Genomic DNA, 19,962 nt, shown 5'->3' on the forward strand with positions numbered 1-19,962 from the left:
ATTCACGTTCAATCTCGACAACTCAGCAAAAATGTCATAAAGTTCTCAAAAAAATTGAAAGTTGAACATTTACATATCCACGACAACCGGGTGAGCCCCATCTGCTGACGAAAATTGGCAATTCCTTGAATTAAACAAAATCTCCGAAGTAGCTAAATGGCTCGTGTTGTTTTGTCAAGTCACAGACACAGAGAGAGGAAATGGATGTGTTTTTCCTCATTCTGTAACAAATGTGCTAAATAGCAGCCTCCAGCTATTTGCTATAAATAAAGTGGAGTAATGTCTACCTGAGGAGAGAAAGAAGTCCCTCTCCCTCTGTGTTTGTTGTTATCCAAGCTTCTCTGTGCTTTGTTTACGTAACCAGGCCGCCTTTTGGGGCATATTTGTGCATGTGAGTCCATGTGAGCCCACCGCTCTGCTCTGCGCTCATACTGCGGTTACTCGCCTCGACCCCCTGCTGTTGTTGCGTGGCGCCCGCCATTCGGTCCCCCCTCAGGTAAACACTGTTAGCGCTGTTGCCGTCGTTTGCACTGTTAGCTCTGTTGGCACCGTTAGCCGGAAGCTCAGCCATCGGCATGTTGAGAGCCGTTTGGAGGCAATAGACATTCTCTGGATTCCATATTGAGCACCTTTAACGTTCACCTTTCTTTCAACAATATTCTTCATGTTTTTTTTGTTCAACCCAAGATAACACTGCCTTGTGTATATTGCTCACACAATGTATCCTTACTGGTATTGTATATTTTTGTTCCTTACAGGCCAAACAATTAACAAATCGATTTTTTTATTGATGAGCAGTAACATACTTTCCCTACAAGTAGGTTGTTATCATCCTGTTGATTTATTTTTGTTAATGCTTGACAATAAACTGTTTTAATGAAATACCTGAGGACAGAGTGTAACTTTGAATTATGGACCTCGTGCATAAGAAGTGAGCCTGGTTCATTTTCCACTGATCTCCACACAACCTTTCCTCTGTCTTTGACACTCACTAAGTTCATACATTCATCCATAATTCGTTCACAAATCAATTACTGGACACATTGCTGAAAACGGGCCTTTGGCCACTAAATTGACAGGACGAGTGACAAAGTCCTAGTTTGTCTACAAGACTCATTTTCAAAGTTTGAAAGTATTATGTATTTTTTTGTTACAGCAAAAATAAAAACATGCATATAAGAAACGTTATTTTTCCTCACTCCTTTATTCAATTCCTCTGTACTTTTATTGAAATGTGAATTATTTAAATTTATAGTTTGATGTAAAAAACTTTTTAGAAAGGTGATGTATAAATATAAATATGTATTATTCTTCTTATCATTACTAACGCTTAGTGTCATGATGATGTTATGTAGAATATTTACATCTTGTGACTGCTCAATGGTGCTGGTGTACCTGCTGCTGTGGGTCATCACATACGATTCACCATCAATGACCTAATAAGGCATCAGCAGGTTGTGACAGCGGCAGAGAGGAGGAAAAGAGGAGCGTTTGATTTCCTCACAGCTGCAGAAAGGAGGAGTGGGGGATGCACCAGCTGCAGACAATGGCTCTTTATCACCCCCCCAGTGACTTATACACACACACACACACACCACACTAACAAAACACAGACATGCATGCATATACGCAAGTACACAAACAGACGCACACACACACTTTAGGGCTCTTGTGTTTCCACTCCCTTCATGGACAACAACAGGCTCTCTCAGAGATGTGTAGCCACTTTTGTGTGTCTGTCCAGTAGTAAACACAAACTATCATCACTTATTTTTAACTTTCATGACTGAGGACCGAAACTTCTGATGAAGCTCTATCACAGTCTGTTTGATTTGGTGTGCGACAGGACGATAACATGTCGCTTTAAGCGTACAAATAGACTGTGTAATAAGAACATCTGGTGGCAATCTGTGTCACACTGTTAAATATTATTTTTTGGGGTTCCTATATCAGATTGTTTCATTAATTATAACAGGAGGTTGTGAGGTCAGGGCAAAGATGGCAACATGACCAAATATAATCGCCTGGTTTCTAAACACTGTTGAGAGGCAATAGATGTACTCCCAATTTTGCATTTAGCACCTTTAACGAGCTGGATACGGTGCGGTCACTCCGTGTTGCTGCCAATTAGCTCCAGTGGCCAACCGCAGTACTACGACAATACAATCTCAGGCAAAAAAAGCATTTCAACACCAGACCACCTTTTAGAAAAACTGTTGTCAGGTCACCTGCAACTGCCAACAAAGTAAAGTATTACTCTTTGTATTCTGAATTGAATTTGTTCTATCTGAATCCCTTTTATTTAATATTTGCAAAAAGCCTACCACCTGTCTTCAGATTTTGATTAAAATGTTCCTGATTGGTCAGAAGTACGTGACATCATGATGTTCACGTTAAGCCCCATTGCTCATAATGAGAAACCGATTGAGAAGATATGTTGTCTCTTCCTTTCACTGGTATTACTTCATAAGCAGAATGGGTTATGTAATAAAAGCAGGATAGGGCAAATGAGCTTATGTAAAGATTAGGACGTATTCAACACTATCTGAACAACAAAAGACATGAGCTCATCAGCAGCTTCACCCACCATCGTGAGTCTACTTGCTCATACATGCATACAGCCTTTAATCTGCCATTTTGGGAAGAACAGAAGCTTTCAGATTGTCTTTGTACACACATTTCACAATACATCTTGTCTGTGTCACAGTCACAGTCTTTAGAAAATGGCCCTCCTCCGTTCTCCACTATACTTGAGGGTTTTAATCAGCTTTATCGTGTTCATATTGAAATGGAATATGAATAACCGTCCGTACAGTATAACCTAATCAAACAGAAAAAGCAACATGCAACATGAATCTTTTCACAGTTGACACAGAGACTCATCCCTCACTGGTGGATGAAATCCTTCTGCCAGATGGAGGAGCCCTTAATTCCATCTTGAATCTATACTCCGGTATGGTAATGTCATGCTCTGAAGCATGAAGTTGAGATGAGCGTAAAGTCCCTTATTCCCTTTTGTAAATCTAAGAATTTGAACTGAGCTAACCCGCCTGTATGACGTGTTTTTTCTCTGAATGAAAAGCCACACAACAGAAATTTTTTTGGGAGGGGGAAGTGTTGTTCGCTAGAATTTAGAGATTGACAAAACAAGGAGCAGTTTTGTTTCCTCAGGAAGAAGTGACTTCATGATTCCACATACTCCTAAACTGCACTTTCTTAAATCTGAAAAAGTAAAGCCAAACTAAAATCATAACAATAAAAATGTTTTGTTCAGTGTAATTTAGAAAAATTGTATTTGGAAAAATGAAATGTATAAGTTGTACACATTTCTCTTCCTCGATAGCGCCCCCTACATTAGTGTTCTCCAGTGGGCAGGAGTTTTTGTACTGACTAGTAATCTCATTGCTGACAGTTGCATTTTTGATTTGAGCACATTCCATGCTGTCAATCACAGTCTGTCAATCCACGCAGGAGTCTGTCTGTTTACAAAGGAAAGAAACATGAAGCCATTCAGCTTCACTGCCGTCATGGACTGAAACACGAAACAAAAGAATAGATAGGCTGGCGTTTGTTGCTCGGCCCAGCTAAACTTTAAATGAGCTAAAAGTAGGATTGTACTGTTGCAAACCGAGAGTCAACATGAGCAAAGTTTGCCAGATAGCCCACCGTGCGCTAGTTCGCTGATCGGAGAGGATTCGACCGTGGAGATGAGACGTCCGCAAAGGAGCCGCAGCGAAGAGTTGGTTTTGTGTACCTGCATTCAAATAATCTGTAGTAGTGCGGGTGGCTGTTTCTTGACTTAATCTAAGAGGTTCGGTGGTGAAATGCAGGAAATTTGTTTTCAATCACATTTTCCAAGTTTGCGCCCCATTTCAAGACATAACCCAAAAGACTACCAACTCCCAAAGTCAACTCCCAAAGCATCCTCCAGAGGCTTTAGGCTTATAGTTTTACTGTAACATATGCACAAAAGCTGCAGTGTCAGTGTTTAGAAAACAATGTGCACTTCAGACAGTGAATGGGAGATTAATCTAAACACTCTGTGTATGCTTGCCAAAAAAAAGCGAAAGCACCTATTTAGCAATATTTACAGCAATCTACAGAAAGATCATTGACGAATATCTCTTCTTGTGTAATCTGTAACACCGGTGGGGAAGTGTACCCACCCTGGCATCTCTGCTGTGGACTCGTGCGGGTCTTCTTAGCCATGAACAGCTTTAAACTAAACTCATTTCTGAACCAGAAAATCTGCCCACATCCCTGGTAAATCACCCTGTGTTGTATCCAGTGTTCACTAAGTCTCCTATTCATTGTCAATGGAGTGGCTCCAAACGTTTTTTTTCACAGATGACTTTCAAATCCTTACAGATTTAAACGTCATGTTCACACAAAATGAACTGTTCCTGTTCATTAAGACATCATTTGTCCTGATCAAAAAATGAATTGTATCTTGCGCCCAAATATCCAAATAAATATGCTGCATGTACATCACGATTCTGTGTTTCTTTGTCTTTGTCTGAGGTCTCTTTAAGGCAGACTGTGGTTTAAACCCACTCACCTCAGTTATGGAGTGAGGTGGCCACCCTTCTCCCACGCTAATGCTGGCATTTCCTCTGCTGGTTCCTTTGCCCCCAAGCACGCAGGTCACCAACACATGAAACAGGCCTGGAAAATGTGCCACAGCACTTTATCTGTCTCTGTTCAGTCGCTCTGTGATTCGTGTCTGTTTTGTAATCGCAAACATATACAAGAACATAGATTGTTCTAGTTAGTGATTAGTGGCTAAATCTTAGGTTTTCAAAAGGTGACTGATTTAGTTGTACTTTTTTCAAGGTGTTTAAAGTACCCTGATTAGGAAATTACAAGCTTGACAGAGGTACTTTTACATAAAGCACTTTGTAAAAAAGCACTGGCGGTTTTTATTTTATTTATTTCATTGTTATTATGATGGTGTCATGGGCTAGGCACATTTCCAGCAATCCTTTGACCAAAATCTAGAAGAATAAAATAAAAAAGATTGGAGTAAAATACGAAAGAAATCAAGAGTTCAGTAAGAGCAAAGGAAAAAGAAAAGAAAATCAAGAGGACGCAAAATGTGAATTCTAAAATGTGTTTTTTAGGGACAGCATAGCCACACAGGAATGCCATTATTGGAAGAAAGTAGAATGTTTTTTTAAAAATTCCCGCTTTTTAAAAATCTCTGCACGGCCACGCCAAAATAGCTACGGTTCGGAGAGGCTCTTCTGGTTAACAAAAAAGCAAACGTTAATTCAAGGTCTGTGACTGGAAGTGATATAAGGTCTCCCGCATATAAGTCACATACACGACACATCCATCCCTGACCCCCGACCTCCACATCCGTACACTATGAACGACCTCCACATCCGTACACTATGAACGACCTCCACATCCGTACACTATGAACGTTCACATTAGACATAAATCAGAGATGCAGATTCATCCAATGGCCGTAATTGCAAGACATACTGGGATGGTTTCTAGTAGAAATTTCAAAAAAAAAGGGCAACCAGAGGTCAAATTTGGAGTTATGTGCATTCTGAGAAGTGATCTCGAACCAGCTGAAGCCCAGAGAAGCTCTACTAACCGAGTCAGGATTATAAAGAGTTGTTCTGTCGATAAAAAGAAACATTCTGGTTCGTGAAATGTTTTTTTAACATGATGATCAAAATATAGCTTGTCATCAAAGGTGATACTTATGTGAGGAAATTTAGCAAAGCACATCAACGCCAACAACCAGAAACAGCTGAGGTGCTGAGTGATGCCTCACCTCCAACAAATGTGATAAAATAACGGAACGCTTTCTCAAATGTAGCTGCCTCAAACGGCTGGGATGACATGGTGAACTGGTGAACTGGTGGAGTGTAAAAAGTAAAAAGGAGGCCGGTGGTAATGCTGATGTCTTCAGTGGAAGTGTGTGAGCACTGACCGCTATCAATTCTTCAGAAATCCTAGCGATAGAGAAGTGTGACTGTGTGCATTAAAGCTGTATGTATAGTGTGTGTGTGTGTGTGTCGATTAAAGAGAGGTGAACACATGCTCACGCTGTGAACTCTGAGCCACAGAGAAGTCTCTCAGCTGAATGCATTGTGAAAGACCAAACCAGAAAGATGGAGAGCGACAGAGAGACTAACATCACACAAAGAGGAGAGACAGAGAGAGAGACAACAATCTTGAGGGAGAATGGATTTAAAGTGGAGCTGGCTGAGTGACAATGATGGAAATGAGTTTACCAAGTGGACATCTGAATCAAATCTCCTCAGTCCAGCAGTGATCATGGGAGGAAACAACTGAATAAAACATGCAATCCTTCACCGCCAACCCTTTGTCCACCAAAATACTGCTAATCAGCTGATTTGCCAAATATGTGGCAATGTTTCATCCAATCTAAGTGTGACATACTCAAGGGGAGACACTCCAGGGGAATAGGGTAAAAGATAGCAGCTATCGCCATGAAGCTTCCCCAGCTGATTATTCACACTCAGTTTTCTTAAAGAAATGCGTTTAAATAAGCAAATGAGGCTTTATTTAGCATCAATTTGAACATTGGATAAAGACAGCTTAAACATTCTTGTTTCATTTACTTTAAGGTTTTTACAGAGGGAATATTTGTATCACTCCACAAATCAGAAAATACTGTCAACAGACATTAAAAAAACCCCATTTCACCATGCTTTTTGGAATAAAATGTTCAAATCAGGCTATGCATTATATATGAACAAACGCCTCTGTAAAAACTTTCAGAATATAGATAGGGATTTAGCTGAAACGTTTTGTTTTTTAAGTGCTACTGAAGTGGAGACTTCTGGCTCAGAGTATGAGAAAAAAAATAGTTTTGAGTAAATGGCTGAAAGATATGTATTGTTTTCCTTATTTGTGCAAAACACTGCAGGGGAAAAGGGTAATGTTTCTCTCTGACCAATCAGTGGTCTGCACCTTCTAGTAACAGTTTGGTTAGAACCTCAACAACACTGGTACCAAAAAAAAGTACCATCTACTAACTTTAGTTGGAAAAGCAAAAGTAAATGAGTTGAGTCGAGCACTGCTGTACCACACAGTGGACATGTGGTATTAGAGCGTTCGGAGGCCTTTACCCTTCACAGAGGTCATGAGGAGCAGGTCAGGGTGGACGGTCGGGCTGAAGAAGCACAGGACAAAGACAACGGAAACGAGGTATTTCGTCTTGTGTGTCGTTACGGACAGATCGCGGTTCGGATTCGTTTTTCGCGGTCGGTCGATCCACCACTGTGATCGAGATTGAAATATCTCAAGAACGGTTTTCATGAATATTCGTGACACTTTGTACATACATTCATGGTCCCCAGAGGATGAATCCTTTGATAATGCCCTGACCTTTCCTCTAGCGCCACTGACAGGTGACATTTTAGGTGATAAACATTATACCTGCTAAATATCAACATGGTAGCATGCAACTATAGGTCACAACTATATTCCTTCAGCACTAGCTAGCATGGCAGCTGTAGACTCGTGTTACAAAGTTTATCCATCCCGTCTTGTGTTTCATGTCACCGTTGAACATTTAACCAAAGGCCATGATTATTTCCTCACTTTAAAAACATGCTTTGATTGCTTCTGAATGTATTTGCTAATGCGAATAAGTTGAACATCATTTTAAAGAGGCAAGGTGGTCACAGCAAAGGTTAGAGAACAGGGTGGGATCAGCACCTCTTTGACTCAATCAACCCTTCAGTGGGGCTGAAGAACTAAAGTCTACAAACCATAATGGAGCAAGTAGACACACCGTCTCTGAAAGAGTTAACAGTAGAAATCCACCTGAAAACTGAGTCACCCAACCTGTCCTCTGAATCACTGCGCTGCTCTCTAAGCCTGGCGCCGATCCAGAAAACACATTTGACTGGTTTTATTCCCTGTTTGAGTGAGTATTTAATAAACCGCTGAACCAACACGACAAAAGCAACGCCAATTCTGGTTGACTCTTTATTTGAACTTTAAAATAAATATATACATATATATTTCTTTTAAACCACCTGTACGCCTACTGTATCTAATCGACCTGCAGAGCAAACACACTGTAACTATGTCAGCAAGATTGTAAAAGCACTGAGGTGAGTCATCGTGTGTGAACTCCTTCCTCACCTCCCCCCCACACACACACACATTATAATACTGTGACAGCTGAGAGGCAGGGCAAAAGACAGCTGGTCAAAGGTGGACAAATAACACACAAACGATCTGTTCTATCTCATGAAGAGTTCCACTTTCCTCCTCTCTGTTTCAGCTCCAGCAAGAGTTGTCTGACAGCGCATCAGCACATCAATCCAGCAATTTTAAAGCAAATACAAGCAACCTCGTTAGCTTTTCATGACAGCATTTAGGCTTTGAAAATGATAAAAGTGGTGTTCCTTTGTGAAGATTATTTTACTGAATGAAACATGTACAGTAAGTCTCATGAAGGTTTTTTTTTGCCACAGAGTTTATTTTCTCCAACAACCCAAAATCCAATGGAAAAATCCTGTTGGGAACCGGAGTGATGCTAACTTCTTGGTTGGCCTACAAAAAAAAAAACATCATCCCTGCAGCACTTTATACAGTTATGAGAGTGTTATGCAAGCCTGATACACACCCATTCAGGTGAGTGTCATTCAAGAAAGTAACATAAACTGTAACACACATGGTATCTTGCTTTTAGACACATTTCTAAGCTACATCTCTGACCTAACTCGTGGGTGTGTAAAATGAGCAGTCACTCTTCAGAGAGGCAGGTGATGTTCAGGTGAGACGAGGCTTCAAGAAGTTACGTCCAAGTTTGTTTTACGGGCTGGCTCGCTGTAAAGTAGGTCATCAACTTTACACTCTCAGCACACATTTACACACCTTGAAGCGTGTGTGAGCTGGTTGTTTTTGTGTTACCTGAGCATTATATTTGTGTGATTTAGAGCTGACGCTGTAGTTTCATATACGACTGGAAGGACCTTTTCCTGATTATATACTTAGATACAAATTCAAGTTTCTGTTTATTGAAATGAATCCTGAAATAGAGTGATGATAAGAGGGCAGCATGAACTGCTTTTTACAAGAGCTGAAGCTCCTTTTTCAGAACGTCAAAAAGGGCTAGTTGGTCAACAAGATTAAAAGCCTTTTTTGTTGTATCGACTTACAACAGACGAAGAAAACAAAAGAAAGCAAAGAAACCTCACTCCCTCCGTCCATTCACTCCCATGGGATCGAATGGAAAAGATCGTTTTGGAGCAGAAGCTGACGCGTGGGTTGGAGGAGCAGAGCGCCAAACCTCAGCCACTGCCGACAAGCACGGCTTAGTCTCAGAGGGTGAAGGAGTGGGAGGCGATGAGGGGGGAGAGAGGGGTGACAAGGTGGGGGAGGAGGGCTGAAGCAGGAAATGAGGCACTGGGGAGTATTGCCAAATCCAGCAGCGGTCAGAGAAGACATGGCGGGACTGAGGCTCAGACAAGTTTTCCCTCTTTACAGAAAGGAACTGTAAAGAGGGAAAGACTTCCCACACCTTTACATACTTCTGTTTGCCGTTGTTCATGTGACTTTGTTGCTAAGAGCTCTATCTACAATGTCTTATTCTAAAGTAATCACAATAAACCACAGAGCAAATGAGACAAAGGTTGGGTGTCCTTTGTCCAAACAACAGCCACTCTCATTCAATTTGGTGTGTGATATTGCACCTCTACTCTTTTCGCCTAAAAAAAAAAAAAAATCACATTTTTTTCTAAAGAATGTGTGAATTGTTTCTGACGTTAGTAGAGGCGGTCTGTATTTCAGGCTATGATGTCCCGCCTCCACAAATGAACACAGTAGAAAATTCAGACTTTATGAAAAAAAGACTTTGATTGTCATTGCAAACAGCTGCTTCAGAAAGTGGGCCATAATAAGGCTGCATGCAGATTACCAGTATTTGTCACCTACGCATGTTGTCATGGTTTGATTCACACGGATCCCTGCACATATAAAAACAACTCTGCAGCTGAAGTTTGGCCACGCGAGGCTTCTTCGAGCCTTTCCTCGTTCGCTCATGCTGCTTTGAAAACTCACAACCTGACATTCAGAGTAATATACGTAAGCCACTTTTGTAGCTATTGGGTGTTCACATTATTTTGTCTACCTTGAGCATATGGACCCGTCTGTATTGATGAACTTCTCTTTGGGCTTGTACAAACGTATAGAGCACCTGCTTTGCTTGTCACTCACTGGAAACTCTCGTACATCACAAGCAGAACGCAGACTTATTCTGTGTATTTCTGCGGTGGTTCCTCTTCACCGATCAGTGTATTTGGTCTCCGCAGACCGCCTCTCATTTCTTTCCTAGAACTACAAAAACATCAGTTCCCCCCCCCCAGCTCATTGTGCAGAGACCACCACATTGTAACAATGATCATTTCAGTGACCAAAGTCTAGATTATATCACAGGCTAGTACAACTTGTAACGGCAGCCACAGTGAAGCTGTCTATGGCAGCGCCACCTGCTGCAACGGGACACAGCAGCAGTGAGAGTGGCCTGGTATCATCTCAATCTCATGAATCTCATCAAGTCAGAATATGACACAATATGTTTGAGGACACGGAAAAAAGCCAAGAGGAGCTGACACACTGAACTAGTAAATCGCACACTGACACACACTCAGGCAAGCAGTAGCAGCAACCACAGCGCACCAGGAAAAACATATCCAGATGTTCTGCTCATAAGATCACCAACCCCCTCCTACACACACATGCACACACTTGTGGGCCACACATGGGCTACATATTACAGAGGCTTGCTCTCCAACTTCTCTTTCCTCCCCTTTCTTTTTCATGCATGCACACGCTCACGCATTTGTACAGCTATATTTGTGAGGACTTTCTTTGACATAAAGCATTCATGCCCTTAACTTTAACCATCACAACTAAACCCCAAAACACACCAGAGCGGTCGTGAAGTGCGGCGAGTTATGACCGTTTTGAGTCCTGCGACTCCTGTGGCATGTTGACCTATGTTACAAAGAATTTCTTCCAGGAAGTCCAGTTTGAGTAACAGATCCATTAGTTTGAAAGCTTATCAGATGCCAAAACACCGCACAGAGGCCTCACCCTTAACTGAACTGCAACGACAAAATATGTTCATGTACGGTTGATATTCCAGTTATTCCCTTGATGAATAGTTTGGTGTGTAAAATGCCAGAAAATAGCGAAAAATTACCATCACGGCCTCTCAGAGTTCAATGTGACGTCTTCTAACGTCTTGTTTTGTCAGAACAAAAGTCCAAAACTCAAAGACATTCAGTTCACAATGATATGAAAGAGAAAAGCAGTAAATCCTCACAGTGGAAAAGTTGGAACCAAGGAACAGTTGGTGTTTCTACTTGAAAAGTTACAATAGATTATAGATGCAGATCAATTTTCTGTCAATTGACTAACGTATTAATCGTGTCAGCTCTAACCTAAAACCAATTCTAACTTTTATCCCTTTAACACTCAAACAATCCTGTCAAACTATTTCTGGCCTGAAGGTCCTCACTTTGCAGAAATTTCCCCCCAAGGTTTAAAACTGGACTTGGTCTCCACACACACACACACACACACACACACACACACACACACACACACACACACACACACACACACACACACACACACACACACACACACACACACACACACACACACACACACACACACACACACACACACACACACACACACACACACACACACACACACACACACAGTCAAGACTTGCAGTTGTTGAACCCACTCTTTCAGCCCCTCCTCTCCTCCACTAGAGCTCCTGGCAGGCCGTCTGGTTGAGGCCCATAGTGAAGGGAGCCGTTTTCTCTGGCAAGAGTGTGTGTGTGTGTGTGTGTGTGTGTGTGTGTGTGTGCGTTTGAGTGTGTCCTCGGGCCCCAGACAGGAAGGAAGAGAGTGGGCCCGGCAGCACAGCTTCAGAATTCCGGTTTTGTTTTTCTTCTTTTTCCATCAGTGCAGAGCCTGAGTCGGGTCTTAAAGAAACAGTCATTAATATTTTCCCCTCTTAATGACGCCACACTGTTCTCGGAGACCTCCACAATTAGACCCAGTATGATTCATTACAGTACTACGTAAACATGGTACCAGTTTGTTCAATAAAGAAGTCCAATGAATGAATAGGTCTTTTATGGCTCAGATGAATCTGTTCCTGGAGAAAGCACAGCGTGCGTCCGAGCGTGGCCTCAGGCTCATTTTCATTGAGCGTCTAAAAATAAAAGAACTGATCCAGTATCAGCGATCAGGTTACGTGAATTACTCAGGGGGTGGAATATAAGGATTTTGGACACAAGCAGGGCAGGTGTATTTAGCTGCCACCCCTGTGTTTTTGTAATAAATCATCACTCAAAATCTGGCAAAGAAAGGGTTGAAAATGAGCACTGGATGACAGCTCACGGCTCATGAACTTAACGTCTCTGCTGAGGACAATAAAGACAGAAACGTCATGCATTTCTTCGGTAACCTCTCGAGCTCTGTGGACCAATCAGAGCAGGAAGAAAGTAACCCGGTGACATCATCGATTTGGCAAAGATTATGAAAACAAACGCTCTTTCCCTCGTTACACAAAAAGAGCTCAGTGTTGTGAAAGAGCACCCAGATTGATTTTATCAACTGATTTCAGAGAGATACGCGTGAAAAACATTTATTAAGAAGGTACACAATAAGTTACCTCCAATGTATAAAAGAGTACAAAGACAAGAACAAGACGCTTATCTTTCAAACTGCAGTAATTACAATCAGCCATTCAGCCGTCCAAATAGTACCATCATGTCAACTTAAAGTATATAAACTGCCTTTATTTTACATTTTGTTTCATTGTCAACAATCCAGTCAGGAGAGCAAAACCAACAATGTGTTCGTTCATCTCTCAATGCTTTCTGTCTGTGGCTCTCAGCCGTAAGCCAATTAGTTCTCAGTGTAAATCCTTAAAAACAGGACACAAATATACATATACAATATATATATGTATAATTTCACTTGAAAAAAGGCAACATAAGTTACTTCAACAGTGAGGTAATGTAGATTTCAACAAACATATCTCAAAAAGAAAAACACGGGCCGGGTTCACACTAGTGAGTATTTACTTACTAAGGACGCAATTCAACTTCTCTCAGTGCTTCTCCTAATGATGGCAGTAAACAAACACGAAGTCTCTGTGGACCGCTAACTCAGCGAATAAGGTCAAACTCAGGTTCCTGTTTCTGCAACTTACAAATGCTGCTGAGTGCATCTGAAATAATAACTGTGTGTAACTCACGGACATGTTGGTTGTGAATACCGTTTACAGTCGATGTGCTTTTTGATGAAAAAGAACATTTCATTCTGATGCCTTTCTGCGTGAGCCTGCACGTGGACAAATAGATCTAAATCCGCCCACACGGGTAGTGCAAAGGCAAGTATGACAGTCTCTTGCATGTTTCTACACTTTTGTACACACACACACACACACACACACACACAGTGACTTGTAGCAGCAGGTCCTTCCGTCAGCAGAAAAGGGACTGCGCTCTCAGCACTCTTGTAGAAGAACAACTTCTCTAATATTCAACTCCTTCACTTCTGATATCTCTTTGTGAAACAGGCGCCGTACATCAGCAGTTAAGGCTCGGTGTGCATTTTAAAGTCCAGTCGGGAAAATGTTCCCACACCGTGTGCAATTTTTCACATTTTAAGTGTGATCAACAACAGTGAGAGAACACCGCATACGACGTGTTTCTGTTCATGGTGTTGGTGTGACCCCATTTCCTTCACACCACAGCTCGACCTCTCTCTGGGGCCGCCATCTTTAGGCCTCCTCTCGTCTCTGGAGATGCAGACCGATCTCGATCTGGTTCTCCAAACACTCCTTGAGTTTGTCCTCTGTCAGCGTCAGACGCTGCTCCAGGATCGAAACCGTCTGGATGGAGGCAACAAGAGGAGACGGACAAGATGAAGAAAGAAAGAAAGGGGGGGGGGGGGGAGAGGAAGGAGATGGATAAGAGCGAAAGAGCATGTTAGAGAGGGCTGTATAGCATCAGCTTGACAGTAATGACTATATAATGGCTGTGTTTGTGTGTGTGAAAGAGGCAGTTGTGTGTGTCTGTGTGTGTGCTCGAGACAGATGTTGTGCATGCAAGACAATCCAGCTGATTATCGCAGAGAGATCTGCTGCCTGAGCCGAAAACAGCAGAGTTTCTGTGTCTGGCACGCACTCGCTCTTGTTCTCCCTCTCACACAGTTGCATAAACAGCCTTACGCACACAGAGAATACAAGAAGGTCGCTATCCGAAACAGGACGGGCATGTGTGGGTAGTGAGATCACAGTGCGACATACTTTTCCTCTCGGCATCCTCCAACAGTGACAGCATTTGTTGTGCACTTGTGTCATCTGAGCCTGTTTACCAGAGGAGCACCCAGGTGTAATTTCACCATCTGAATGAAGCGATTACTGAGCTGTTCTGTCTCGTCATTGTATCTAACGTCAAGGCAGTAACGCAATCAGCCTTTTATCATCTGAAACAAATACAAAGAAGTAGAGGATTCAAGACAAAATACTGTTTTTTCTTCAGCGCTCTGACACGATAAGGAGAATTGAGCAAAGTACTGCACTTCTTAACTCGTTATAGTGGCTGTAGTTAGAAAACGTGTTCGCTTAAGAGCCTTGGGTGAAAACATATTTTTAATATGTTTGAAGGCTATAAACCCAGTAAGTTCCCTACGCTGTAAAATGTAGAAGCTGAGAAGTCTTTGTGAGTTCACTCAACTTCAGGGTGAGCTCGTTGCGTTAAGACTTCATGCTGTCTGTTAAATGAACCTTTAAATGACTGCTTCTGTCCACTGATATCGTGTTCAGATAACCTGAAATAATAACTGTATAGCCAACATGACACACAGTTAAGGACATGGGTCTAAAGTGTTGATTGACACCTTCTTGGCTTTTCTTTTTGCTCTCTTATCATATTCTAATCGATAAATAAATCTGCGACGTGACTGAGAAGTAACGCATGAATTGGAGTTGTGCTAATCCAAAAGAAATGTGTTTAAAGTGTTGAAACAAAAAACAGCTGTGAGTAATTCGAATGAATCTTCTGGAGACACTACAGTTGCGACAGTTCCCTCTAAATCTCTGACATCATTGTTCACTGAACTAATGTCGCTAGTCAGCCGTTTTGGATAGTAGTGCTTGGTTAGAAGCAGGAACAATCAAACAGCAGACATGTCTCCCCCTCAACTCTCTCCAGAAAGATATGTCAACATGTCTCGACCTGTAACTATATGTCCCTCCTTGTGCCAGCGAGTTTAATTTTGAAATTGCTCAAAAGCAGCGCAGAGATGAGTCATTTATCAAAAATAAAAACAGCATTGAATAGAGAGACAGACAAAAAAAATAATTTAGGTTTGTTTCATTTGGAAATAACCTGATGCTGGGTTAGCTCATTCAAACTATACAGGAAGAGACTCAAAACTATGATATCAAATGCAGGGTGTAAATAAAATGATCGTGATGGGACTATGTCTCCTGATCGCTTGTTTCCTTTCTGTTCCAGGACTGTCTCTCCTTCACGATCATGTTAAGGTCACTTCATACAATCAGGACTATTCCGGTAGCAGTGTCTCATCGACGAAAGATTGTCATTGGATTTCTACGGACTATTTGGTTCGTTGATTATTTTTCCAGTGTTATCCTCGCTCCACAAATTAACCCAAAATATGAATGAACACAAAATAAGAGTCTCTTAAGATCTGATGAAAATGAAAAGCATGTGTCGCCATGCCGTAACAGAAGTGTTATTTTGTCCATGCATACGGCCGGACGGCTGACTCATCGACGACTTAAATTCCTCTGATTCCAGTTAGCAAAGACTGAGAGCAAGAAACAATCTAATAAATGCAAGTAAGGACAAAAGAGAGACGGGTTTAGAGGACCGAACATACGCTTGATGCTCAGATTACAAATCCACTGTCATGTAAATGTTTTAGTGCGTTTTATTATTTTACCCAAATTAACATCATAACCCCCAGAAGCAGCATAATCTGATATCAGTTTGTGATTTGATTGGTGGACCAAAGTCGTCAACACCGCTTCTCTTTTCACTAATAGTGTGGCGATTGATAGACTCATCATGTCGGCTCCACGTATCTATTAAGACGTCAAACAGAAAAGCTCTTTTCCACTAGCGTCTGTAACTCAATACAATCGCTTTGTTTTCATTTCCTTCATCTGTCTTTCTGAAAGAAATGAAGCGGCTTCTTGTTAAGATTTACTTTCCATATTCTCAGACATACTGCCTCCACTTAGCACTCGCTGTTTGTGATTTCATCAAAGTTAAACAACGATTCGCTCCAACAGCTCCAATGAAACTTAACATTACGTCATTGTAACTTGTTTCATCCATATCCATTAAATTCACCAACGCCATTTTTCTTTTGTCGTTATCTCTGCTGTCTAAAAACATCTTCTCCGTCCTGCTGCTATTACAAATCGCCGGTCCTCGCATCTTCAGTCGAGTGGTTACACAGGTCTAGGGGCTTATGGGAAATGGTGTTCACATTAGGATGACATGAAGGGATTGACAGGGATTATTAAATCCCTGAGATAATCTCACACTCAGCACACACCTAATGCCGGGCAAAGTGGTGCTTTCTTTTGGGTCGTCAAACTAGATAACATCTCCTGCTATTCCATGCATCATGGGAGAGAAAGGGCTTGTATTTCCTCTTTCCCTCCTTCTCTCTGCCTGTCTCCGTTTTCTAGATCAATACCACCCTGTTTATCTCACCAACCTGATATGGCTACCCAGGCCAGCTATGTGTGTGTGTGTGATTCTGCACGTGTCCCCAGGCAGTGGCAACATTATATGGGCATATAGTTTTCATCTGGAGTGGAAACCAAATCTTTATGCTCCTTAAAATAGAGCGAGCTGTTTTTCTTTTCTCTCCAGAACACATTATACTCTCCATCGCCCTGAGCCCTGCTGGCCTCTGTTACAGAGTCTCATAGCTTTGGTATGACCCACACTACAACAGTCTGTGAGTCAATGAGAAGGCAAACTGGTGCCGGTGAAAGGCGGAAAAGTCTCTTCTTTTCTATAAACGTAGGTAACAGATGATCAAATATGCCACTGCTAAAGAGAGTTACAAGAATACAAAAGAAGAGTCAAAAACAACAGACCATTGAGGAACGGGTAAAAAAACAACTAATGAAACAAGACTAGGTTACCTAGTATGTGACTGGACATGACTGACATTAAATTATTCAATTATAAAGTTGGTAAACACTTGTCCGTCCACCTGAAAGTGTAATTTGAAGTCTTTATAGCTCGAGCGCTTGGTGTGGAAGTTAGTTTGCTTTGCTTTGTAAATGGTACGTATGATAAAAGTGCCACGTAAGCGCCCGTATTTCTCAGAGTTGTGACTTATCTTGTGACTTTGATTTTTCTACAGGTCAAAGAAAAAAGTAAATTAACTATGTTGGTGGCAATTTTTCGTTGCGGCGTTTCTTTCTCCCAGAACACCGCTATAAACAGAGAAACCAGAGACGGACTCCGTTTCCTCAGAATCTCAGACAGAAAGGGTTTGATTCTTTTCTGAGGAACAGGAACGCGTTTCTTTCTCTTTCTCCTCATGTTCCTTGCAGCTCTGCTTAAGGCTGCTTTCACAGAAATACCAAATCAGTGGACTGGTCCACATCTATGTATATCTATTCTGACGCACACAGTGTGGCTGGCGACTCTGGTCGTTTGGGGGAATTACAGAGAAGGAAAATGTTTTGTTTCAAAGGAGCAAGTGTTGATAAAAGCACTTTGTGTTGCAGTGTGTTCCCGTTGAGCCACATCACAGAGAAAGTTCACAAAATCTTCTCACCTTCTGTCTCGTGGTATATTGGGGAGAAGCCTGGTAAACACGACTTGGTAAATGAAATTGAGAGAGAGAAATGATTCATTGGAGATTCTTCATAATTAAGAGGGGGGGGGGGGTGAAAGAAGAGGTTAAGTGTGGGTACGGCAGGCTTAGTGTGAGTGGACATGTGAGAGCAATGAATTATCAAACAGAGGGAGAGGGGAAAATAAAGGGGTATGGGGGGGGCAGACGAGTGAAAAGCAGCTAACACAGCAAACTGTGGCTTTGGAAGCACCAGTCTAACGGTGAATAATTCATCATCTTCCCTCTCAGTCTCCTCAACTATTAGAGTTACAAAGAGCTGTACTAGTAAGAGATGATACTGGGGAAAATACGTATAAAAGAAGAAGGAATATAATGCAGAAATGAATGTCGCTTTGTGCGAGTGCGTTCTGAAGGTAAAATGCAACATAGCTGGATTGAACCTGTCTAGGAGATACTTAAAGTGGGCCGACTTTAACATGCCTTGTTTGCAACGTCTGTATTTTAGGGAACTGAAGGCCTCAGGGGTCGCACTCATGGGTTGTAGAACTCTTTGTATTTTAAACTCTCTCCATCAAGCTGTGAATAAAACAGCAGGTAAGGTGCCTCCAGTGGTAACATCTGTATGGGTACCAGCTGTGCTACTTGCTGCATTGTTACTGAACTGTATGCAGGCTTTGAAATTATTCTGTTCCACACCAAATCAAAGTTGCGAAAAATGATGTTACTAGTTTCTAAATCAGCTGTTAACACAAGTCCCTTTGGTGCAACAGAACAGTAAAAAAGGACATTAAAACACAAGTGACACGCCGTATAAGGTGTAAAAATATCCTGTATCCTTTACTGGATTGACACCACTGAAGTCACTGCAAAGCCACATGAAAAGAACTATGTTTTGTTTTTGACTGCCAGCCTTAAGATGGTCAGAAATGTGTATAATATAAAGAAAACTCGACAGAAACCACGTACATGATTTACCAGTTATCTCAAGCTCTTGTCCTAATCTAGAGCAGAAGAATGAAACATTAAAAGAGCAGAAGGATAAAACCAGACGCAGACGATCCATCTGGTATCAGGGTTGGGGTACATTGGGCTTGAAAGGAAGGTTGCCCCCCCCCCTGGGAGGAGTTAGCTAGCTGCCTGGCTGCTCTGGGCCAATAGTAAATACTCCCACATGCTGGACTGCAACTTGAAAGAAGAAAGAACGACAGAAGAAAAGCCAGAGACACACACACAGCGTGGCCGTTGAGCACTTACACTTAATATCAGTGAGTGAGGCAGAGTGCTGCCAGCACTCTTATATCAATGATGCATTTCCCCCTCAGGGCACGTTCACAACCTCCAGCTAAAACCCTGAACACATGACGGAAACACACAAACACACAAACACAACCTCCATGCTCCCTCTCCTCATTCACCCCAATGTGAGCGAAGACTTTCAAGGAAGAAATTGCACATTATGTCTCATATTTATGGAAAATACTGGAAAGCACAACATGCACACACCCTCAAATCAATATATCATGAATTGTTGGTATGAGCATGACTTTTTTTTTTTCAAGGGTCTTAGGAGTTGCACTGAGATGAGGACCACTTCAGTTTTTGGTGCTCGATCAGTCATCTGGAGATCAACAAGCTCAAACTAAATACTTTGAATAAAATGTGCAGCAATTACAGGATCATGATATAATGTAGATACACGATTTTAATCGAACACGCATTTGGATCGACATAAGAACTAGAAGTCGAATGCGACCGTACCGGGAATGCCCTGAGCTTAAAACAAATGGGAGATTCTTTCCAGCATCTGACTTCCACAGCTGCACATTTCACAATTCACAGGAATCATGCCTTCTAATCATCGGCAGACAGTGGTCTCTTCCTGCATCTGAACAATGAACAGCAATGTAGATATAAAATAAATTAGACAGGTGATAGGAACTGCTTGCAATGAGGGGTGGTCCGGTGCAGACTGCAACTGGCTGCAGCCTCAGGTCGGTTACCAAAAAGATGTATTGCTGTCCATTGCACCCAATGTTTACAAGAAAGATTACGACAAGTTGCAAATGCAAC

General features: G+C 41.8%; 1 protein-coding gene across 1 annotated transcript in view; it reads right to left on the bottom strand.

The window, feature by feature from the left end:
• Window positions 1-12,779: 12,779 nt before the first annotated feature.
• The window catches only part of poc1a (POC1 centriolar protein A), a 32,378-nt gene continuing 25,195 nt past the window's right edge, over window positions 12,780-19,962 (bottom strand). The window contains exon 11 of the mRNA XM_079266496.1: window positions 12,780-13,924. Coding sequence (XP_079122622.1) covers window positions 13,814-13,924 — 111 coding nt within the window. The 3' untranslated portion in view covers window positions 12,780-13,813. The remainder of the gene's footprint in view (window positions 13,925-19,962) is intronic.

The sequence above is a fragment of the Melanostigma gelatinosum genome (assembly GCF_949748355.1).
Source record: "Melanostigma gelatinosum genome assembly, chromosome: 3".
NCBI classification, from domain to species: domain Eukaryota; kingdom Metazoa; phylum Chordata; class Actinopteri; order Perciformes; family Zoarcidae; genus Melanostigma; species Melanostigma gelatinosum.